Source organism: Macaca mulatta, chromosome 9, assembly GCF_049350105.2.
Source record: "Macaca mulatta isolate MMU2019108-1 chromosome 9, T2T-MMU8v2.0, whole genome shotgun sequence".
In the NCBI taxonomy this organism is placed as follows: Eukaryota; Metazoa; Chordata; class Mammalia; order Primates; family Cercopithecidae; genus Macaca; species Macaca mulatta.
The window spans coordinates 38,505,273-38,531,745 of record NC_133414.1 but is presented as its reverse complement, the minus strand read 5'-3'; the positions used below and the strand labels follow the sequence as shown (position 1 = coordinate 38,531,745).

General features: G+C 34.1%; 1 protein-coding gene across 1 annotated transcript in view; it reads right to left on the bottom strand.

Annotated features, from left to right (window-relative positions):
* The window catches only part of LOC106996402 (ankyrin repeat domain-containing protein 30B), a 127,039-nt gene that overhangs the window by 6,323 nt on the left and 94,243 nt on the right, over positions 1–26,473 (bottom strand). The window contains exons 38-42 of the mRNA XM_077947952.1: positions 26,099–26,177; positions 25,718–25,776; positions 23,455–23,545; positions 21,238–21,266; positions 21,067–21,139 (exon numbers count right to left, since the gene is read on the bottom strand). Of these exons, the coding sequence (XP_077804078.1) occupies positions 21,067–21,139; positions 21,238–21,266; positions 23,455–23,545; positions 25,718–25,776; positions 26,099–26,177 (331 nt within the window). The remainder of the gene's footprint in view (positions 1–21,066; positions 21,140–21,237; positions 21,267–23,454; positions 23,546–25,717; positions 25,777–26,098; positions 26,178–26,473) is intronic.

Here is a 26,473-nt window from a genome sequence, read left to right as displayed (position 1 = left end):
GAGTTTAAGGTTATCTTCCTTGTTCCCTGAACATTGCTGTTATCCTGTTCTTTTTTCAAGGTGCCCAGATTTCATATTGTTCAAACACACATGCTCTGCAAACAATTTGTGCAGTTAATGCAATCATCACAGGGTCCTGAGGCGACATACATCCTCCTCAGCTTATGAAGATGATGGGATTAAGAGATCAAAGTAAAGACAGGCATAGGAAATCACAAGGGTATTGATTGAGGAAGTGATAAGTGTCCATGAAATCTTCACAATTTATGTTCAGAGACTGCAGTAAAGACAGGCATAAGAAATTATAAAAGTATTAATTTGGGGAACTAATAAATGTCCATGAAATCTTCACAATTTATGTTCTTCTGCCTTGGCTTCAGCTGGTCCCTCTGTTTGGGGTCCCTGACTTCCCGAAACACCGAACAAATATATATTGATTGGCTACCATGTGGAAGGCATTATACTAAGCTCTGCAGATTAAACAGAAAAAAAAAAAAAAAAAAAAAACCTCTGCTCTTGTTTCGCTTAAAATATACTGAAAAGCAAAGCCCCAGAAAAGTGGCAATTATAAATTCAGATAGATACTTTAAGAAAACAGATTGCTAAGAATAAGATATATACTAGGCCCATGGAAAATTCCCCTGAGGAATGTATGGTTACACTGTGGAAAGAAGATTGAAAAGGAAGCAGCTGAGCAAAGGGGGAAGAAAAGCATTTTATCCAGTGTGTGGCATGTGCTGAAGCTCTAGAGTAGTCTGCCTCCAGCCAAGAGAGACCAACGGGTATTGATTTTTCTTCTTAGCTGAAATAACTAAAAATAAAACACATGAAATGCATTAAACATTTTTTTTTAGACACTGAACATTAGGCAAAGAAGACAAAAATCCCTGAAAAACAGAAAAAAAAATGGGAAACAAACCTTATGAATGTTTCAGCTTCCTGCCTTGACAGAGATTCCAAGACATGACACAGGAAAAAAAAACTGAAGTGGAACCTACCAGACTCTCTTGGTTACAGTGATGAAGCTTAGAGTCTGGTAAAACCAAAGCAGAGAGACATTACAGAACAAAGCACTAAGGAGGAGAGAGATATAGAAGCAACAGCAAGAAACCCCTGGAAACCCCCTCCCAGTATTTAGCAAAATAATAAAGATTGCATGTGAGCCAGAAAACTACCTAAGACCAAGCTGTCATTCTCAGCAAACTCTCACAAGAACATAAAACCAAACACTGCATGTTCTCACTCATAGATGGGAACTGAACAATGAGATCACTTGGACTCAGGAAGGGGAACATCATACACCGGGGCCTATCATGGGGAGTGGGGACGGGGGAGGGATTGCATTGGGAGTTATACCTGATGTAAATGATGAGTTCATGGGTGCTGACGAGTTGATGAGTGCAGCACGCCAACATGGCACAAGTACACATATGTAACAAACCTGCACGCTATGCACATGTACCCTAGAACTTAAAGTATGACAATAACAAAAAAAATTTAAAAAATAAAATAAAAAAAAAGACCAAGCTGGGTCGGAGCAGGGGACTTATAAATTTGAGAAAATCACACCTGGTGCTCACATAGTGGCAAGAAGAGTATCTATTTTTATAGATTTACCTGGAAGACTCAGACTTCACAGGAAAATGAATAGTCAGAAAGGCCTTTCCTCAGGTGTGGGGAGTTAGCTCATACTATAAAAAGCAAAAATGAAAAGGATCAAGTTGTTTATAAGTAACTCAACTCTATTTTACAATAAAAATCAATAAGATAAGTAGAGCAATAGAAGATACTTTCAAAAACTAAATTGCACTTGTATAGATACAAGTTACAGTGCCAGAGACGAAAGCTACACTGAGTAGATATGAGCATAGATTGATTTGCCATCACGAAAGAAAAGATTCACAAATTTCAGACACTAGAGAACTACGAGCAAACTCCCAGCAGGTAATATATAAGTCCCCAAACAGATAGGAGGAGAAACAGAATAAAACATTTGAGGAAAAATTGATTAAACATATTCTAAACTTAATGAAAGCTACAATCCCACAGAACCAGGCTGGAATCTGGCTGGAAGTGAAGAAATGAAAATATACAATTGTAATTTCTTATACCATCTATGATATGATATAATATTACTTGAAGGTGGGTTGTGATGAGGTAAATCCATACACTACAAATCCTAAAAAAACCACTAAGACAGCAAAGCAAAGTTATACCTAATAACCAAATAAACTTATACCACAAAAAGATATGACTAAATCATAAAGAAATATAAAACTAGACCAATAACTAAAAAAGTTATACCTATATATATATATATATATATATATATACATATAAAACTAAATCATAAAAACTACTAAACTAGTCTGAAGGAAGCAGATAAAGAACAAAAGCAAAACAAAGAAGATCTGGGACTAATAGAAATCAAACAGCATGATGACAGACAACTTTTATCATATCAATAATTACATAAGAAATTAAACTAGTCTAAAAACCACTGTTCAAAGGCAGATTGTTAGAATGGATATAAAAGTAAGATCTATCTGTATAATGCCTATAATAAATAAACTTTAAATATAAAGACAAAAATTGGTTAAAGATGAAACAAGATATACCACACTACCACTTGACAAAAGAAGGTTGAGGAAGAGTGGTTGTATTAATACCAAAGTACATTTCATAGCAAAACTATTACCGGCAATATACAAACTCATTTTATAGTGACAAAGGGTTGACTTAATCAAGAAAACATAACAGTCCTAAATATTTCTGTACATAATAACATAAATGCTTCAAAATACATGATACAAAAATAGAACTGCAAAAGAAATGGCCAAGTGCCCAAGTATAGTCGAAAATTTCTAAACCCCTTACTCAAGTGGTAGAATAAGGAGGCAGAAAATCAGTAAGAATATGATAGACAACACCATTCTTTTGAAGTACTCAAAGACTATATTCTAGATCATATCTTAATAAAAGTATCAAGAAGGTTTTAAGTCATACAAAACACATTACCTGACCCCAAAGCAATCAAATTAAAAATCAATAATAAAAATGTACCTGGAACAACTCAACCATTGCAAATTAAGTAACATACATCCAAATAACCCTGGGTCGGTTCAAAAAATAATAAAAAGGAAAATTAGAAAGTATTTTGAACTAACTTCAAATGAAAATGCAACACATTAGATATTGCAAAATGCATCTACAACAGCACTTAAATAAAAATTTTCGGTACGAATGTCTATATTAGAAGACTCTCAAATAAATAATTTTGACTTTTACCTTAAGAAACTAAAAAAAGAAGAAGAAGAAGAAAGTAAACTCAGTGGAAGCAGAGGACAGGAAATGATAAATATCTGTATTGGTTTGAATGTTTTTCTCCTTGCAATTTTCATACGCTAAAATCAAATCATAGAGATAGGAGTTTTTGGATGTAATTAGGTCACGAGGGCCAACCCTTCATAAATGGATTTAAGCTCTTACAGAAATAACCCCAGCAAGCCCCTTTAGCCTTTCTGCCATGTGAGGACACAGGGGAAAAGAATGTATCGATGAATCATGAAGTGGTACCTCTTCAGGCATCAAATCTGATGAGACCTTGATCTTGAACTGTGCAGCTTCCAAAATTGTGAGAATTCAATTTATGTTGCTGATAAGCTCCCAACTATAGATTTTTAAAATAATAGGCAAAGAGAACTAAAACATCAGAGATGGAACTAATAAAACACAAAAATGATAGAAAACTTGAACAATACCAAACACTTTGAGAGGATCAATAAAAGCAAAAGTCTACCTAGCCAAACTAGCTCTTGAAAAGAAAAAGCTACAAATTACCAACTTTGAAAATGAGTTAATGTGACATTATTTCAGATTCTACAGATACTTAAAAATACAAGGTAATAATATAAAATTTATGTGAATAAACATGACAACTTAGAAAAGATTGACAAATTCATTGAAATGTGAAAATTACCATCTGATATTTGACAAAACTGAAAAAAAAGCAATGGGGAAAGAATTCCCTATTTAATAAATGGTGTTGAGAAAGCTGGTTGGTCATATGCAGAAAACTGAAACTCGACCCCTTCCTTACACCTTATACAAAAATTAACTCAAGACACATTAAAGACTAAAACATAAGATCTAAAACCATAAAAAGCCTAGAAGACAACCTAGGCAATACCATTCAGGACATAGGCATGGGCAAAGACTTCATGACTAAAACACTAAAAGCAATGGCAACAAAAGCCAACATTGACAAATGGGACTAAATTAACCTAAAGAGCTTCAGCACAGCAAAAGAAACTAGCATCAAAATGAACAAGCAACCTACAGAATGGGAGAAAATTTTTGCAATCTATCCATCTGACACAGGGCTAATATCCAGAATCTACAAGAACTTGAACAAATTTATGAGAAAAAAAGAAACAACCCCATCAAAAAGTGTGCAAAGGATATGAACAGATACTTCTCAAAAGAAGACATTCATGCAGCCAAGAGACACATGAAAAAATGCTCATTATCACTGGTCATCATAAAAATGCAAATCAAAACCACAATGAGATGCCATCTCACGCCAGTTGAATGGTGATCATTAAAAAGTCAGGAAACAACAGATGCTGGAGAGGATATGGAGAAATAGGAACACTTTTACACTGTTGGTGGGAGTGAAAATTAGTTCAACCATTGTGGAAGACAGTGTGGCGATTCCTCAAGGATCTAGGACTAGAAATACCATTTGACCCAGCAATCCCATTACTGGTTATATATCCAAAGGATTATAAATCATTCTACTATAAAGACAAATGCACACGTATGTTTATTGGGGCACTATTCACAATAGCAAAGACTTGGAACCAACCCAAATGTCCATCAATGATAGACTGGATAAAGAAAATATGGCACATATAGACCACAAAACACTAGGCAGCCATAAAACAGAATATGAATTCATGTCCTTTGCAGGGACATGTATGAAGCTGGAAACCATCATTCTCAGCAAACTAACACAAGAACAGAAAACCAAACACCACTTATTCTCACTCATAAGTGGGAGTTGAACAATGAGAACATATGGACACAGAGAGGGGAACATCACACACCAGGGCCTGTTGGGGGGTGAGGGGCTAGGGGAGGGGTAGCATTAGGAGAAATACCTAATGTAGATAATGGTTTGATGAGTACAGCAAACTACCATGGAATGTGTATACATATGTAACAAACCTGCACATTCTGCACAGGTAACCTAGAACTTAAAGTATAATATAAGAAAATCTTTTTAACTAGGAATGACAGGATACTGATTCTGGCAAAGGTTCAGAGGAAATATTTATGGAAAAGATCAAACTCTCTTTTGCCAAAATATAAATGATGTCAACAACAGGAAAATAAAATCTAGGCAGTAGTCAAAAAAATACAATATCTGAAGAAAAAATAGATAGCCTGCATTGCCCGAAATATATAAAAGATTAAGCTATAGTTAAAAATCTTCCTAGAGTGAAAAGTCCAGGCCAAGATTCCTACACTGGTGAGTTCTACCAAATATTTTAGAAAAAAAAAGAGATATAATTTTAAACAAACTCTACCCCTAAAATTAAAAATTATGATATAGTTTGGATGTGTGTCCCCACCAAAACCTCCCATTGAAATGTAATCCCCAATGTTGGAAGTAAAGCTTCGTGAGAGATGAATGCATCATGAGGAAAGATTTCTCACAATTTAGTACCATGCCTTTGGTGCTGTACTCATAATAGTGATTCCCATGAAAATTGGTCATTTAAATGTGCATGGCACCTCCCACCTCTCTCTCTTGCTCCTGCTCCAGCCATATGATGTGCAAGTTCTTCTTCAGGTTCCACCATAATTGTAAGCTTCCACAGGCCTCCCCAGAAGCAGAGCCCCATGTTATGCTTCCTGTACAACCTGTAGAACTGTGAGCCAATGAAACCTATTTCCTCATAAATTACCCAATCTCCTGTATTTATCTATAGCAATGCACAAGTAGCTTAATACAGAGTACATTTCAATTCAGTGTATAATGCTAGCATTACTCTAAATCAAAACCAGATGATATTGTTACAAACAAGAGAACTGCCTTATGAACATGCATGCAAAAATTCAACCAATTTGTGAAGTAACAATGATAACCTTAGAAAGATGAGTGTATAAACTGTGCTATAGTCATACAATGGAATATTACTAAGGACTAAAAAGAGATGAACTATCAAGTATGAAAAGACTTAAATGCATATTTCCACAAATGACATTATCCAGAAACCAAAATTATGGATAGAGTAAAAAGATTAGTGGTTGCCAAAGGGTTGAGGAGCAAAGTTGTGTGTTGATACCCTGTGTTTTTTCAGCTTTCCGAACTTTTGGCTCATCTTTCTAATCTGAAAACAGAGCCACTTCTTCTATTTAAGTTTACTTTCACTTGCTTGAGACATGTTGTCACCCTGGAGGGTGTGACTTTAACATATACTGAGGAATGCAATTTGTTTCTGAGTGCTGCCAGGGGAGTCAGCCTCTGTATGATTCTTTTGGTTATATGTAAACTTAGTATGGTGGTTTTCCCAAATGCTAGTTCTCATGGCAGCATACTGGGCATGTGAGAAAGCCCTTGATTTGCTGCAGAAATGAGAAAGTGGAGGTCTCAAGAAGCCTATATCATTTTCCTATCCGCACTTGAGTCAGCAAATTTTGTAATGGGGTGTGCAGTGCAACCTCCCAGCCAACAAATGGTGACCGCAGGTTAGAATATACTGTGGCAGAAGCGGGTAAGAATATGCTTTGTCATTGTCTTACTGGTAAGAACTCTTTGTTCCCTCAGGTTATCGACAGGTCTGTGTAATGCCCAGTGCCCTGAATTCTGTACTCAGCTCCAGAAAGAAAGATGAAGCTGAACAAAAGTACACTGACAAGCTGGACTGGACTGACAAAACTAGCCTGAAGTTTGGATACCCTAATGAGGAGGACAAGCACCAGTAAAGACAAGGGTCTCAGGAAAAGCTCTTAGTGAATTGCAAAGAGGCTCCCAGAGGAAAGAGAAAACGCAGCATCAGTTCTATGTCCTGAGTGGTCATGAATGGCTCTGCTTCCTTATCAAAACCCTGACGTACGACTTATAAAAAGCTTGTATGATTTTTTTTCTTCAAAAAAGCAGTCTCCTGTATTCCTCTCCCCGCAAAAAACACACTATGTTTGATAGTTGCCATTTACCCAGGTAAGTTTAGTTAAATATCAACCCTCATTTTCTTTCAGGAATTAATATTTTACTGTTACTTTCTTTGATTGACTCAGCAAGCTTTATGACTAGTTCATTTTCCAGGATAAATTATTCATCAATAAGATTCTTCAAAGATATGTATACTTTTATATCAATGAAATTTATGTCTAGTCATTTAAAGTTTAAAGATTAATGAAACTATTGTGTCAATGAATGATACAGACATGGACTTTAAAACATTTTATTGAATATATTTTTTTAAAAAAATTATAATGATATAGTCTCTTTCTAATGCACCAATGTATTAAGAAAGTACTTGGGAAATTTTGGATAAATATATCAGAAATTTATATAAAAATAATAGTCATAAGTGACCTAATTTTTCACAAGTTTAAAAAAAGTCTAGGTTCAAACTATATCAAAAATGTGCAGTCCCAGGTGACAAAAAGTAAATTTGTAACTATTTTCTTTATAAACAAAAACATTGAGTTTAAAATTTTTATGTGAAAAAGAAAAAAAAGCAAAAAACACACAAGGAAAATTTTACAAACCATTTCATCATCTAGAGCTCATTTATCACATGGCATCTATGAATCTCACACATGGCTAACATATACTAGTTATAAATTATGAGAGCTTCTGAACTACAAGATACACTTCAGAATCACTTACATCATTAAATTATAAACATTCATCATACTCTTTAATTTATCTTATAATTGAGAAGGTACACAGTTACAATAAGAGTTTAGCTGAATGTAAAACTGATGTCTCATTAACGAAAGTGTAATGAGTTCATGAGCATGGATGTATATTAGGGAATAATGGTAAATAAAAATATTCATTTTTTTCCATACACATGTGGTGTAATTTTATGCCTACATTTTTGCAACCTGTCATTTATCCATCTGAATGTTTTTTCATCCCTTCATATAAGACGGCATATAAAACTCATAAAGAAAATAATGTATAAAAAACTTTCAGTATTGAAATATTTATTCAAAAACTTGATTGCTAAATATTAATTAGTTATAACCATTTTTATTTTGAAATCAGAATAATATTTATTTAAAAATCAGTTTTAGTATTCAAGTAATAAATTTAGTTTTTGTTTCTAAAATTAGACTGATTTACCATGTTAGTCTCTAACAAATTTTTATTTTTTTATTTTTATTTTTTTTGAGATGGAGTCTCACTCTGTCACCCAGAGTGGAATGCAGTGGAGTGACCTCGGTTCACTGCAACCTCCGCCCCCTGGGTTCAAGCGATTCTCCTGCCTTAGCCTCTTGAGTAGCTGGGATTACAGGCGTGTGCTACCACACCCAGCTAATTTTTTTTTTTTTTTTGTATTTTTAGTAGAGATGGGGTTTCACCATGTTGGCCAGGCTGGTCTCGAACTGCTGACCCCAAGTGATCGGCCCACCTCAGCTTCCCAAAGTGCTGGGATTACAGGCATGAGCCACCGGGCCCAGTCATCTAACAGATTATTATGGAGCAGCAATTTTACTAAAAAAGTCAATGGATTCATATTCAAATTTATCTCACTTAAATAAATAATATCAACAAAACATGTCTCTATGAATCCTGAAAGTAATAGAAAAGAGTAATGAGTCACTGTGGTAGACGCCAAATCTAGTAATCCCTGCTTCTTCCAATACTGTCCAGAGCACACATAATCTAACCTTCTGGAGTGCAGACATTCCAAATGCATCTGAAATGAGTTCACTCAAGTTTCCTTCTCAGAAACTTCAAAATTACCTACTTAGCTTCTCCTCCCCTCCCCCTTCATGCCTCACAATTGCTATTCTTTAGCAAAAATAATCTCCAGATCTGTAGTTTTGATTCTTTCCCTTCAACACTTTTAAAAATAAATTTTCCTACCACTTTCTTTCTCTTGTTCGGAAGTAATATTGGGCATCTATAAATTCTGTTGTTGTTTTTTAACCTCTTTCTTCGCTTCTGACTAAAAACATACTGAGAAACAAAATCAAAATAATGCTTGCCCTTGACTCTGTTATGTCTTGACATTCTATCCAATTGCTCTTCTTCCAAATTACTTCAATGAAAACTCTATACCTTTGCTACTCAGTGCATGGTCCAAGAACCACCAGCATCAGCATCACCTGAGAATTTATTAAAATTGCACAACCTCAAGTCTATTGAATCAGAATGTGCATTGTTAACAAGATCTGTAGCTCATTTATTAAAGTATGAAAACTTCTGGACCATACTGAAAAAATATATACATGTGTGGCTGCCCATATATGCTTATATTCACCAATAATAGATGAAACATAGCTTCGCACAGTCAGGTAATTCCATCCCTTATGTCTTCCACAAGCGAGTAAGTAAAGATGGAAATTTTTTTTTATTACTATTATACTTTAAGTTCTAGGGTACATGTGCACAACATGCAGATGTGTTACATATGTATACATGTGCCATGTTGGTGTGGTGCACCCATTAACTCATCATTTACATTATGTATTTTTATTAATGCTATCCCTCTCCGCTCCCTACACCCCATGACAGGCCCAGTAGTGTGATGTTCCCCACCCTGTATCCAAGTGTTCTCATATTTCAATTCCCACTTATGGGTGAGAATATGCAGTGTTTGGTTTTCTGTCCTTGTGATAGTTTGCTCATAATGATGGTTTCCAGCTTCATCCATGTCCCTACAAAGGACATGAACTCATCCTTTTTATATGGTTGCATAGTATTCTATGATGTATATGTGCCACATTTTCTTAATTCAGTCTATCATTGATGGACATTTGGGTTGGTTCCAAGTCTTTGCTATTGTGAATAGTGCCCCAATAAACATACATGTGCATGTGTCTTTATAGTAGTATGATTTATAATCCTTTGGATATATAACCAGTAATGGGATTGCTGGGTCAAATGGTATTTCTAGTCCTAGATCCTTGATAAATCACCACACTGTTTTCCACAATGGTTGAACTAATTGACACTCCCACCAACAGTGTAAAAGTGTTCCTGTTTCTCCATATCCTCTCCAGCACCTGTTGTTTCCTGACTTTTTAATGATTACCATTCTAACTGGTGTGAGAAGGTATCTCACTGTGATTTTGATTTGCATTTCTCTGATGGCCAGTGATGACGAGCATTTTTCATGTGTCTGTTGGCTGCATAAATGTCTTCTTTTGAGAACTCTCTGTTCACATCTTTTGTCCACTTTTTGATGGGGTTGTTTGATTTTTTCTTGTAAACTTATTAAAGTTATTTGTAGATTCCAGATAGTAGCCCTTTGTCAGATGGGTAGATTGCAAAAATTTTCTCCCATTCTGTATGTTTCCTGTTCACTCTGATGGAAGCTTCTTTTGCTGTGCAGAAGCTCTTTAATTAGATCACATTTGTCCATTTTGGCTTTTGTTGCCATTGCTTTTGGTGTTTTAGTCATGAAGTCTTTGCCCATGCCTCTGTCCTGAATGGTATTGCCTAGGTTTTCTTCTGGGGTTTTTATAGTTTTAGGTCTAACATTTAAGTCTTTAATCCATCTGAAAATAATTTTTGTATAAGGTGTAAGGAAGGGATGCAGTTTCAGCTTTCTACATATAGCTAGCCAGTTTTCCCAGAACAATTTATTAAACAGGGAATCCTTCCCCATTTCTTGTTTTTGTCTGGTTCATCAAAAATCAGATGGTTGTAGATTTGTGGTGTTATTTCTGAGAGCTCTGTTCCTTTCCCTTGGTCTATATCTCTGTTTTGGTACCAAGACCATGCTGTTTTGGTTACTGTAGCCTTGTAGTATAGTTTGAAGTCAGGTAGCGTGATGCCTCCAGCTTTGTTCTTTTGGCTTAGGATTGTCTTGGCAATGAGGGCTCTTTTTTGGTTCCATATGAACTTTAAAGTACTTTTTTCCAATTCTGTGAAGAAAGTCATTGGTAGCTTGATGGGGATGGCATAGAATCTAAAATTTTCCTTGGGCAGTATGGTCATTTTCATGATATTGATTCTTCCTATCCATGAGCATGGAATGTTGTTCCATTTGTTTGTGTCCCCTTTTTTCTGTTGAGCAGTGGTTTGTAGTTCTCCTTGAAGAGGTCCTTCACATCCCTTGTAAGTTGGATTCCTAGGCATTTTATTCTCTTTGAAGCAATTGTGAATGGGAGTTCACTCATGATTTGGCTCTCTGTTTGTCTGTTATCGGTGTATAGGAATTCTTGTGATTTTTGCACATTAATTGTATGTCCTGAGACTTTGCTGAAGTTGCTTATATCAGCTTAAGGAGATTTGGGGCTGAGATGATAGAGTTTTCTAAATACACAATCATGTCATCTGCAAACAGGGACAATCTGACTTCCTCTTTTTCTAATTGAATACCCTTAGTTTCTTTCTCCCGTCTGATTACCCTGGCCAGAACTTCTAACACTATGTTGAATAGGAGTGGTGAGAGAGGGCATCTCTGTCTTGTGCCAGTTTTCAAAGGGAAAGCTTCAAGTTTTTGCCTATTCAATATGATATTGGCTATGAGTTTGTCATAAATAGCTCTCACTATTTTGAGATACGTCCCATCAGTACTTAGTTTATTTATTGAGAGATTTTAGCATGAAGTGCTGTTGAATTTTGTCAAAGGCCTTTTCTGCATCTATTGATATAATCATGTGGTTTTTGTCTTTGGTTCTGTTTATGTGATGCATTATGTTTATGCATTATGTTTATTGAAACAGCCTTGCATCTCAGGGATGAAGCCAACTTGATCATGGTGGATAAGCTTTTTGATATGCTGCTGGATTCAGTTTGCCAGTATTTTATTGAGGATTTTTGCATTGATGTTCATCAGGGATATTGGTCTAAAATTCTCTTTTTTGTTGTCTCTCTGCCAGACTTTGGTATCAGGATGATACTGGCTTCATAAAATGAGTAAGGGAGGATTCTCTCTTTTTCTATGATTGGAAGAGTTTCAGAGGGAATGGTTCCAGCTCTTCTTTGTACCTCTGGTAGAATTCGGCTGTGAATCCATCTGGTCCTGGACTTTTTTTTGGTTGGTAGGCTATTAATTATTGCCTCAATTTCAGAGCCTGTTATTGGTCTATTCAGGGATTTAACTTCTTCCTGGTTTAGTCTAGGGAGGGTGTGTGTGTCCAGGAATTTATCCATTTCTTCTAGATTTTCTAGTTTATTTGTGTAGAGGTGTTTATAGTGTTGTGTGATAGTAGTTTGTATTTCTGTGGGATTGGTGGTGATATCCCCTTTATCATTTTTTATTGTGTCTATTTGATTCTTCTCTCTTTTCTTCTTTATTAGTCTTGCTAGCCATCTATTTTGTTGATCTTTTCAAAAAACTAGCTCCTGGATTCATTGATTTTTGAAGGGTTTTTTGTATCTCTATCTCCTTCAGTTCTACTCTGTTCTTAGTTATTTCTTACCTTCTGCTACCTTTTGAATTTGTTTGCTCTTGCTTCTCTAGTTCATTAAATTGTGATGTTAGGGTGTCAATTTTAGGTCTTTCCTGCTTTCTCTTATGGGCATTTAGTGCTATAAATTTCCCTCTACACATTGCTTAAATGTGGCCCAGAGATTCTGATATGTTGTGTCTTTGTTCTCATTGGTTTCAAACAACATCTTTATTTCTGCCTACATTTTGTTATGTACCCAGTAGTCACTCAGGGGCAGGTTGTTCAGTTTCCACGTAGTTGTGTGATTTTGAGTGAGTTTCTTAATCCTGAGTTCTAATTTGATTGCACTGTGATCTGAGAGACAGTTTGTTGTGATTTCTGTTCTTGTATATTTGCTGAGGAGTGCTTTACTTCCAACTATATGGTCAATTTTGGAATAAGTGTGATGTGGTACTGAGAAGAATGTATATTCTGCTGATTTGGGGTGGAGAGTTCTGTAGATGTCTATTGGGTCTGCTTGGTGCAGAGCCGAGTTCAAGTCCTGGATATCCTTTTTAACCTTCTGTCTCGTTGATCTGTCTAATATTGACACCGGGTTGTTAAAGTCTCCCATCATTATTTTGTGGGAGTCTAAGTCTCTTTGTAGGTCTCTATTGACTTGCCTTATGAATCTGGGTGCTCCTGTATTGGGTGCATATATATTTAGGATAGTTAGGTCTTCTTGTTGAATTGATCCCTTTACCATTATGTAATGGCCTTCTTTGTCTCTTTTGATCTTTGTTGGTTTAAAGTCTGTTGTGTCAGAGACTAGGATTGCAATCCCTGCTTTCTTTTTGTTTTCCATTTGCTTGGTAGATCTTTCTGCATCCCTTTATTTTGAGCCTATGTGTATCTCTGCATATGAGATGTGTCTCCTGAATACATCACACTGATGGGTCTTGACTCTTTATCAATTTGCCAGTCTGTGTCTTTTAATTGGAGCATTTAAGGTTAATATTGTTATGTGTGAATTTGATCCTGTCATTATGATGTTAGCTGGTTATTTTGCTTGTTAGTTGATGCAGTTTCTTCCTAGCATCGAGGGTCTTTGTAATTTGGCATGTTTTTGCAGTGGCTGGTACCTGTTTTTCATTTCCATGTTTAGTGTGTCCTTCAGGAGCTCTTGTAAGGCAGGACTGGTGGTGACAAAACCTCTCAGCATTTGTTTGTTTGTAAAGGATTTTATTTCTCCTTCACTTATGAAGCTTAGTTTAGCTGGATATGAAATTTCGGGTTGAAAATTCTTTTCTTTAAGAATGTTGAATATTGGCCTCCACTCTCTTCTGGCTTGTAGAGTTTCTTCTGAGAGCTCTGCTGTTAGTCTAATGGGCTTCCCTTTGTGGGTAACCGGACCTTTCTCTCTAGCTACCTTTAACATTTTTTCCTTCTTTGCAATCTTGGTGGATCTGACAATTATGTGTCTTGGGGTTGCTCTTCTCGAGGAGTATCTTTGTGGTGTTCTCTGTATTTCCTGAATTTGAATGTTGGCCTGTCTTTCTAGGTTGGGGAAGTTCTCCTCGATAATATCCTGCAGAGTGTTTTCCAACTTGGTTCCATTCTCCCTGTCAATTTCAGGTACACCAATCAAACGTTGATTTGGTCTTTTCACATAGTCCCATATTTCTTGAGGCTTTGTTTGTTTCTTTTTACTCTTTTTTCTTTAAAGTTCTCTTCTCACTTCATTTCATTCATTTGATCTTCCATCACGGATACCCTTTCTTCCACTTGATCGAATCAGCTACTGAAGCTTGTGCATGTATCACGTACTTCTTGTGCCATGGTTTTTAGCTTGGGTGGAACATTTTTGCTGTAATTCTTTTACTAGTTTTTGTACTGAAAGCTTACTATATATTCTTCCCACCTTTCTAACCATACTCTTCCTCTATCTAAAGAGTTATTTTATCTTATGAACCTCCATTGTATACACCTGCTTCTTTTTCCCTCATTTCCTCCCTGTACTTTCTGTCTTCCTCATTCTTTATTCCCTCTTTTACATCTTTCCTCTTATTTCCTGAGATACCTCAGGTTTTAGAATATCTGGAATGTAAAGTAATAATTCAGTTCCTTTTTCGGCACTCACTATATACTCTGTTGCTGACACCTGACAAGATATGTAACTTATTACCATTTTAATTCGCTTTTTTAATACTACGCATTTAGTGCGTAATGTTCTGAGGCTATTACAGTATAACAGTCCTCAAATTTTTAGATAAACATACTGTCAAATGACTTCTAAATAAAAAGTGATTCTTACCCTTTAGTTTTCCATTTATATTCTTGACTTCTTCTTGATATGTAGCCTCAGGTAAACACGTGTAATTCTGTGCAGTACTTTCCGAAACACTCTGTTTGAAGTTCTATCAATAATGAATTGCAATTTTAAAATAATAATAATAATAATGAGTGACATCAAGATTTCCTAACATATTTCAAAACATACTCAGTTTCCTACTTTAAAGGCAATTTGGTTTAAGAATAGAAACCTATTGAAAACCAAAACATTTATATAAAGGACTTCACATATGCTCTCCAAATCAAGCTTATTTTCATTTTCATTTAGCTATTGAAACAGTTACTAAGCATGAAAACTCCAAAATAAAAACATATCCACAGAAAAAGTATTTACTCGTGTGCATATTTCAACAAGAAATTACATTCAAAATATCTAACTCTACTTTGTAGTCCTCAAGAAAAAAGAGAGGGCATTTAAAACAAAAGACAATCACCTGCTTCTTGCTATATAACATTGACAACATTAAACATTTAAAATATTCATAATTATAAATTTTTAGGGTTAAAATAAGACACTTTAAGGAAAGAAAACCTTCAGAGTATGAGATAGAATATTGTAAAAGCTTCTTTATTTAGGTAGACAAGAATTTGAAATAATCAAAAATTTTTGAGAAAATTTTTGATAACAGAAGAAATGCATGAATAAATTTAAAAGAAGAAAAACATTCTATTAAGTTTAAATGAAAAGAAACCAATATCATATAAAATATGCAACTCAATCTCAATTAAAACATAATTTCAGAAAACTATAGCAAGTCCTTCATAAAAACATAAGAACATTTATTCATAAAGCATTTATTATGTGCCAGGAACACATTTGCAAACTTTTTTACACCTTACAATAATGAAGATGATGATGATAATGTTTACCCCACTTTCCGCTTCCTAGTCTTTCCAGAATGTTAAGAGAAAAATTGTAAAGAAATGTGATCTGCTTTTTTTCTGCTCCAAATGTCTTTCACCTAGACATTCTTTTTGTTTGTTTGTTTGTTTGTTTGTTTGTTTGGAGATTTCTCCTTTTTTTTTTTTTCTTTTTTTAATTATACTTTAAGTTCTAGGGTACATGTGCACAATGTGCAGGTTTGTTACATATGTATACTTGTGCCATGTTGGTGTGCTGTACCCATCAACTCGTCAGCACCCATCAACTCGTCATTTACATCAGGTACAACTCCCAATGCCATCCCTCCCCCCATTCTCTACCCCCTACCCATAATAGGCCCCAGTGTGTGATGTTCCCCTTCCAGAGTCCAAGTAATCTGATTGTTCAATTCCCACCTATGAGTGAGAACATGAGGTGTTTGGTTTTCTGTTCTTGCAATTGTTTGCTGAGAATGATGGTTTCCAGCTGCATCCATGTCCCTACAAAGGACATGAACTCATCCTTTTATATGGCTGCATAGTATTCCATGGTGTATATGTGCCACATTTTCTTAATCCAGTCTGTCACTGATGGACATTTGGGTTGATTCCAAGTCTTTGCTATTGTGAATAGTGCCGCAATAAACATACGTGTTCATGTGTCTTTATAGCAGCATGATTTATAATCCTTTGGGTATATACATGTCATCCTACCTCTCATGCTTGTTATGGGAGCTTGACTGACAGTCTCAAAGAAATCTCTGACTACAGAATTTGACTGCCACCCCCATTCCCATTCTAAGTGTAAACTTCTTCAATTTTATCTAACCTAACACTATCTGTCTTTATATAGAGATCACTTATATTTACTTATAAGTGTTGTTAACTTGCTTTTCTATTCCTACCACTTTGACATAAGTCCTCATCCTGTGTATTCAGGTCTCATTGCTTAGCACACCTATGCTATTCAGGAGGCACATTATTAATAGTCAAAGCATTTAAAATCTCATCAGAGAGGTCTAATTTGCTAAATTCTTAGCAAGTTTAGAAAATAGTATTAGTAGCCTGCTGATACTTAACATACCCATACACTAAACTAGAAATCCACATGTCTGTTGTATTCCCCCATTATTTTTCTGACAATACTGCCTTCATGTTTAGAAAAAGTACCCTTGATATTTATTAAGCCACTGAATACCACTGTCATCATTATCTTACATTTGTATACACATTTTTCAGTTTGCAAAATATTTTCACTTTTATTACAACATTGCTCAATTAAACATATCTAAGAGGTAGATATTAGCACTAATTCAATGAACAAGGCCACTGACATTTGAATACATTAAATAATTTTCTCCAAGGTTACATAACTAGTAAGTAACAGAACCAGAATAGTGACTGGTTTTTTGACTTCTACTCATGATTGTTACTGCTATAAAGCAGCTACTTCTAACAACTAGTGGGGCCCTTTCCACCTCTTTGCACAGCTGTGATCTCAGAATACAGATATTTATGTGGTTGAAAGCATGGCTGCCACAAAATAACTCAAATAGTTCTATTTGTGAAAATAATGTTCTGGCCGGGCGCGGTGGCTCAAGCCTGTAATCCCAGCACTTTGGGAGGCCGAGGCGGGCGGATCACAAGGTCAGGAGATCGAGACCACAGTGAAACCCCGTCTCTACTAAAAATACAAAAAATTAGCCGGGCGCGGTGGCGGGCGCCTGTAGTCCCAGCTACTCAGGAGGCTGAGGCAGGAGAATGGCGGGAACCTGGGAGGCAGAGCTTGCAGTGAGCCGAGATCGCGCCACTGCATTCCAGCCTGGGCAACAGCGTGAGACTCCGTCTCAAAAAAAAAAAAAAAAAAAAAAAGAAAATAATGTTCACTCTTTAAAACACTACTCAACCAAATTGTTTTTACTGTAGTTTCTCAGGTTTCCTATTTTTCTTGCTTTTCCTTTGCCCAAAATATTCCTTAAGATCTGCACCGTGCAATCCAAATATAGCAATACTTTCAAGCACCAGGCATTATCCTTTCAAGTTCCAAGATACACAAAACTATTTTACCTTTTTCCTCTGAATCCAGATATACCAGAGAATCATAAATTTGCTCACAGGTGGACCCCTGAACTGAAATTCTTCAGTTTTTAGACAACTGTAGATTCAGAACCCAAATAAATTCCTAGAATTCTAAGATGTATTTTCACACTATACTACACTACCTTCTTAAACTTAATCCTGAAAATACGTGAAATTGCACTATGAAGCAGTAATCTACTTAGCAAATAATAACTGCTTAGTATTTTCTGAAAAATATCAGAAATTACTGAAGGGCAATATGCAGAGGTAAAACAATAAAGTCAAAGTCTCTACTTTCAAGTTTCAACATCACTCAATATTTATATTTAAATAATAATAGAAACAAAATTACACAATACCTTAGAACTCCAACGTGATTCTGCATATGTTTCTTTTCCTGATTTTAATGTCAACATATTATCTATAAAATATTAATCACAGATATATTAATGAGAATATTTACTATGATATATTTTAAAAGAGTATACAAATCTATTTTTTTCATGAATCTGTGGTGTTTCTTATTCAACCTGTACATACTTTTTTCAGATTATTCCCACAACTTTTATGGTCAACCTAACAGAATTGCAAACTAAAATATTCTATTCATTAGAATAGAAAAAAAATAGAAATTTGGCTAACTTGTATAAATTATTTCTTCAAAAAGGCAGTAATGTGTTCTTCTTCCCAGAAACACAGTATGTCCTATGCTTGAAATTTAATGAGATAACTTTAATTATATGTTATCTTTTTTTCTATTTTTTAGCATTACTTAGTTTGATTGACTCAGCAATCTGTTATTCAAATGAAATTATCAATAAATAAGACTCTTGAGAAATATAAATTTTTTTATGTTAACAAACTTTATGTCTAACAATTTTAAGTTTCAACATGTATGACAGTATATTTTGTGTATGTGTAATAAATAAGCTTAAAAAGCTTTTATTGCATATACATTAAATTTTAAAACTCCTTTAGTTATTTTGAGACAGTCTTTCCTTAATTCAATATCTTCAGAATCAACTTGTGATGCCTTAGAGAATATTAGAAATCTATATAAAAATAATTGCTTTAAGTAACCTAATTTTTCCCTAAAAAAGAATTAAATCAATGTCTACACATTAGTAAACTACTGTTTCCACATTTAATAGAATTAAATCACGATCTACACAAGATCCAAGGAGTACTGAGAGTCATGAGACAGAATACACACACACACACACATATATATCCAGTTTTCTTTATAAACAAAATTTTCAAATTTGAACTATTTAAGACAGGTTGAAGAAAAAAGCAAACATGCCTAACAAAAACTTTAAGGATGATTTCATCATTACGGGTCAACTGATTATTTGACATTCATGAACTAAAAGTCTGATTTTTAAAACTGGTCTTAAATTCTGATCAGAATATCCCTGGAGTTCAAGTTTCCTCCAGGGAATCCAAGAGGTCAAATCATACTTTTGCTGTTGACCATGATCATTTGCGTTTATTTAGAAGTGTATACTGGAATGTTTCAGAGACAAACTGTGTTGTAACACCATAGCTCTAATAATTTTTAACTCATAGTTCTAATTGCCATCGGAATATATATGATTATGCATGCTTATATCTTAAATACTATACTTTTAATTTTTAATATATTAAAAATAAAATATAAAGCCAACTTAAAAGGCTTATCAAAATCTGAATTTGTTTTTATTTTTATGTATTTTATCAGCATAAAACCGTTTAATTAATTGTGGTACAGTCATATAATAGAATATGAAAATCACGGAGCCATAAGACAGAAAACAAACATAAAACAGAAATAATGTTCCGTTTTCTTTGTAAACAAGTTTTTCAAATATTAACTATTTAACATAGTTCAAAGAGAAAAGCAAACACGCACAACTGAAGCTTTAAATATCATTTTAATATTAAGGGTACATTTATAATTTGACATGCATGAACTATATATTTGGTTTTCAAATGTGCTTTTAAGTTGTGAGATGAGCATCCCTAAAGTTCAAATTTCACGTAGAGAATCCAAAACTCAAATCATACTTTTGTTATCGACTATTTTCAATCTCATTTTTAGAAGTGTATACTGCACTGTTTCAGGGAAATAATGTGTTACAACAGCATAGCTGTAATGGTTCATAGGTCACACTTTTCATTTTTATTAAAATAGATGATTGTGCATGGTTATACTTGAAATTCTTTAGTTTTAATTTCTAATATATCAAAAATCAGTAGATAAAACCAACTTAAATAAGACTGAAATTTGCATTTGCTTTTATTTTTTGCGTAAACAAACTTTAGTTGTGGTGCAGTTATATAACGGAATTTATATAAAGAATGCAATAAAAACAAAACCAGAGCTAGTTCTGTCTATTATGGATGGATCTTACAATATAATGCTGATCAAATAAAGAATGTTACAGAAAATTACACACAATGTACAATTATTTACATATTAGAAGTTAAAAAATTCTACGTATTATCTATGACTGTGTACATATGTTGTATAATGTTTAAGCATGTATAGGAATAATTTTTTAAAAACTAGTTTAGACAATTGTTTACCTCTAAACAATGAAAAGACACTAAAGCCAAATGCTTCAGAATCACAGTTTTACAAATATAATTATAAAGAAATGATTACTTCTCCCATTTTTAAAAACTAGGGGTACCACACACAAACACACATACACATGCACACAGGCACAAACATGCACACCACACACACACACACATACACACGCACAGAGTAAGCTAAATCAGAATAACTGATTTCCTTAGGATGCTTCAGATGACTACATCCACATGAGGTAACCAATGTTAAAACACAATTGGCATGTCAAAAAGTGAAGCTTTCTCTGCAGTAAAGGGTAGAATTTGAATCAAGTTTTGAACAGGAAAAATATTAGAGTTTAAAAATTCATCTTCTTGAATCTTTAAGTCATACAGACATTCCCAATACAAAACATTACAGTATCAGAACATAAAAATAGAAACACCTGAAATTAAAGCTAATTTTTAAAAAACTAATTAAAATTCATGTTCTTGTAAATAATCAGTTTTTCAAACGTGGATACCACTATGGACATTATTAACTCAAATATTTCCATAACATTTGAAAAATAAACATTGGGGAGATGAGACTATTAATATGTCAACTATTGAAATATTCATTTTAATATAGTTGAACTGTAAAATTACCTGCTCTGAATGTTTGTTTATTCCTCCTTTCTAAAGCTTTATTTGGAACAGAGTTTTGCATTTCAACAGCAGGCTAAATGGGTTTAGAAGAAAAATGATTAATAACGAATGTATACTTCACAAAATACATAGTTAATAAATAATTCAAGATAAAATTATAAAACTCAATACCTCAAAGTCAGAAGGCTTTTCAGTAGACTCTAAAGCAAAAGAGATTTGTTATCAGTCATAGGTAAATATAACAAAACCAACCACAAATGAACCCAGTGATAGTATCTAACTGAGTCCTCTTGCTCAGCTTTGAGAATGATTCCTTTAGGTTTAGGAGATTTTCTTTTGTTTGTTTCTTTAGGACACTCACATGACAGAAATACACTGAAGAAACTAGGAATCTACGGTTCATCAAACATGCACTTAAGATTTCAAAAGTGAGAATGTGTTTTGCATGCAAAATGTGTTGATATTAATATGTATATGCTGAGTGATGAAAGCATAAATGATCTTTGATCAGAGGAGCAAATCATGACCCTGAAAAAATAAATGTCAAAGCTGAACATAGAATCCTACACCATATGTTTAACGAAATACATTAGAATAATTTATATCATTACATTCATCATGTTCTTTAATTTGTCCTACAATTGAGACGGTACACCGTTATGATGAGAGTTCAGCTGAATGCAGAACTGACATCTCATCACTGAATGTGTTACAAATTGATCAGCTTGGATATTTACTTAGGGGATAATACTAAATAAAATATTCATTGTTTTCCATATCCATGTGGTGTAATCATATGCCTACATTTCTGTATCCTCTAGTTTATCCTCAGAAATTTTCTTGATTCACTCATGTAAAAAATATATACAAAATTCATTTAAAAGTTTGTGTAATGAGCTTTCAATATTGGCACGTTTATTTGAAAATTTATGGCAACATACTTATTACATACAAATAATATTTTATATTTTTAAATCAGGAAAATACTTATTTAAAAAAATTTTAGAATTCAGGTAGTAAATTCAGTATTTTTTTGTTTCTAAAAATTAGTCTGCTTTATTAAGTGTCTAATGGATTTTTATAGAACAACAATTTTACCAAAACAATTTGCTTCATTAAAAATAAAGCCAATGCTCTTAGATTCAAATATTTCTCATTTGAATAGCTAATATCAACAAAATATATACCTTTTATGCTGATAGTAATAGAGAAAACTAAAAAGTCACCATAGTTTACTCCAATTCTAGTAATCCTCCGCTTCCGGTAGTCTCTGGAGTACCCAAAATCTAATCTGGAGTGCAAATATTGTAAATGCATCTGAAGTGAATTCACTCAAATTTCCTATTCAGAAACTCCAAAGTTGCCTGGCTATCTTCTTTCTTGCCCCATTTCCTGCCTCACAATCCCTCTTCCTTAGCCAAAATAATGTCCACATCTGTGGTCTTCATTTTTCCCATTCAACATCTTTTAAAATCAATTTTCCCAACACTTTCTTTCTCTTTGATTAGGAATAGTATCTGACACCTGTAATTATTATTTCTTTACCTCTTTTTCCCCTCTGACCAGAAACAGATGCAGAAATAAAAGCAATATAATGCTTTTCCTTGACCCTGTTATGTCTTGATCTTCTATCCAATTGCCCTTCTTCCAGATTTTTCCAAAGGAAAGGCTATTCTCTTGCTACTTAAGAGTGAGGTCCAAGGACCACCAGCAACGGCATCACCTGAGAACTTATTTAAAATGCCAGAATCCCAAGTCTGCTGAATCACAATGTGCACTGTTAAAAAGGTATTCAGCTGATTTTATAAAGTGTGAAAACTTCTGGTCTATACTGAGTGTATATGACAAATTATATACACACATGGCTGTGCCAATATGCTTATATTCACCTATTGCAGATAAAACACAACTTTCTATGGTCAGTTGCTTCCATCCCTAATGCCTTCCCACCAGTGAGAAAGACAGGAGTGACAACATGTTTGCTGTAATTCCCTGGCAACTTTTGGTAATGGAAGGTCACTTTTTATTCTTCCCAGCTTTCTAATCATGCTCTATCTTTCTCTAAAGAATTATTTTATTTTACCATTCTCCATTATATAAACCTGCTTCTTGTTCCCTCATGTACTCCCTGTCTTCCTTGGTCTTCATTCCCTCTTTTACTCCTTTCTTCAGGTATATTGAATTTAAACTAATAATTCAGCTCTTTTTTTGGCACTCTCAATATAATCTGTTGCTAACACCTGAGAAGACATGTAACTTTCACTCCTTTTGTCCTTCCATGCTACGCATTTAAAAAATAATTTTCTTTGGCTGTCAGAGTGTATCAGTCCTCATGCTTTTAGACAAATAATTGGTCAAATGATGTTTTAAATAAAAAATGGTTCTTACCTTCTATTTTGCCATTTATTGTCTTTATTTCTTTTTGATATGTAGCCTCAGTTAAACACACATAATTCTGTGTGTCACTCACAGAGATAATCTGTTAAAGATAATATTAATAAATAATTTCTTTTTTTTACTATTTTTTTTGTTTTGTTTTTTCTGAGACAAAGCCTCACAGGGTTGCCCAGTGGTATGATCTAGGCTCACTGCAACTTCCGGCTCCCAAGACCAAGTGATTCTTCTGCCTCACCGTCACGAATAGCTGGGATGACAGGCATTAGCCACCACACCTGGCTAAATTTTTGTATTTTTAATAGAGACAGGATTTCACCATGTTGGCTAGGCTGGTCTCAAACACCTGACTTTAAGTGATCCACCCACCTTGCCCTACCAAAATACTGGGATTACAGGTGTGAGACACCATAGCCTGCCTCAATAAATAATTTCAATTTAAAAATAATAATAACAAGCATCATATTTTTCATTTAAAATCTTTTTTAAAACAAAATTTTTTACTCTAAAGGTAATTAGATTTAAGGCTGTTCACATATTGAAAACCAAAACATTCAAGAGAAAACCTCAAATGCGCTCTGTATATCATGCTTATCTTTTATCTTCATGTGACTACTGACTGGGTTACTGAGCAAAGAAAATAAATCATATTCCCAAAAAAATTCAATCGTGTGCATATTTCAAAAGGAATTAAATTCAAAGTATCTGCCTTACACTGTAGTCCTTGCAAAAAATAACAGGGCATTTCAAACAAAATACAACACAATTACACATTTGACATATGCATAATTACAGATTTTTTTGTTAAAAATTATGCACGGCATGAAGAGAATTTTCAGAGTATGTCATGCAGAGTAGGAATAGAATTCTGTAAAAGCTGTTTCACTTAGGAAAACAAAGACTTAAGATAATAAGAATAAATTTTACAAGTTTTTTGCTGATAAAGAACTGCGTGAATAAAAGATTCATAAGGAAAACATATTTTTGTTATTTTTAAATGAAAGCAAACAATCATTAAAGTGTGCAATTCATTCTTAAGACATAACTTCAAAAAAGTAGAGCAAGCCTTCATAAAAAGAGAAAAATAAAAGCATGTATTCATGAAACCTCTAACATGTGCCAGACACGTATTTGCAGATTTTTCTTCACCTTAGAATAATGAGGATGATGACAATGGTGGTGGTTACCCCACTTTCTACTTCCTAGTCGTTCTAGGTTGTTAAGAACAAAATGATGAACAAAAATGTTCCACTGTTCTCTCTGTTCCGAATGTTTTTCTCCTAAACTTTCATATGGCATACTCTTCATCTTTGAGATGGAGATTAAATGGCAGTCTCAGACAGATCTACTCTGACCATAGAATTCCACTGCCACTCCCATACCCGTGCTAATTATAAAGTTCTTCAATTTTCTCTAACCAAACATTCTCTGTTTTGTTTTTAAGAAAAATTTATAATGACTTATAAGTGTTTTTTTGTTGTTGTTTTTGGTTTTTGTTTTGTTTTGTTTTGTTTTGTTTTTGAGATGGAGTCTTTCAAGTCCCAGGCATTATCGTTTTAAGTTCCAAGTTGAGCAAGACTAAGACTACACTTTAAACTCTTTCTCTCTGAATCCAATTAGAGCCTTTGTACATCTAGATATACACAGAATTATGTATTTGCCCATAAATGAACACAGAGAAATTATTTAGTTTTTAGACAAACTCAACTTCAGAACTCAAATAGATTCCTAGTGCCTTCTAAGTCTTATTTTCTTTTGCACTATTCTACATTGGCTTCAAAATTAATCCTGCAAATTAGCAGAATTGCACTATGCAGCTATTATCTACTTGGCACATGATTATAAAGTATGTTCTGATAAATGTCAGAAAATAAATGCTTTCTCTCTCTCTCTTTTTTTTTTTTTTTTTGCTTTTCTTTGAGATGGATTCTCACTCTGTCACCCAGGCTGGAGTGCAGTGGTGCAATCTTGGCTCACTTCAAGCTCCACCTCCTGAGTTCACACCATTCTCCTGACTCAGCCTCTCGAGTAGCTGAGACTACAGGCACGCACCACCAAACCCGGCTAATTTTTTTATGTTTTTAGTAGAGACAGTTTCACCATGTTAGCCAGGATGGTCTCAATCTCCTGACCTCATGATCACCCACCTTACGGACACATGCAGAGGTAAGAGTATAAAGTCAAATCATCTTTTTATGTTTTAAGATTACTCATTACTTAAGTTTTAAAAAAGCAACAACAACAACAATACACATACCTCAGAATCTGAAGATTCTGTATATTCTTTTTGTCTTGATTCTGATGTGGGTATCTTATCTACAAAATGTTATTCACAGACACATATATGAGAACATTTATTACTGTAAATTGTAATACCATATACAAATCTATTGCCATTTATGAGTATTTCAAAAATAAAACTAACAGCAAAAATAGAATTTCAGAATTGAAGCAGGTTCAGTAAAAAGAATTGATAGCATGAAGAAAGATATCAGAAAATATTTTTTTAAATAGCCATTGTATTTTGGTCTATAAAATTCTTTTGTAAATAATAGCACTTAAGCATAGAAAGATTTTCAGAGATATTCACTAATGTACCACTTCTATTATTTTGGTATAAAAATAAAATTGTCATTACTTGTTTGATCTTCTGGAGCTTGTTCAATAATGCCAATATCATTTTCTTGTTGTCCAGTTACTGTCTTTGTTGCTTCCTCCTATTACAAACAATAAACAAAAGCAACAACAACAACAAAAAACTTCAGGAAAAAAATGTGTTTATTCACTCACACAATTTATCAGTAAGACAAAAGAGAACAACAAGAAAAAACATACACTATATCTATCAAATCATAGGCACAATCCTGGGAGAAGCAGAAAATATACATGGAAGACAGGTTCTGGCCTATATTCAAGAAATGGTAGAGATATGTGAAAACAAAAAAAGAACAGAAAAGTATAATTCACCAGTTCTACAATTTAAGTCAATAAAATGCATAAAAGTACAAAGGAG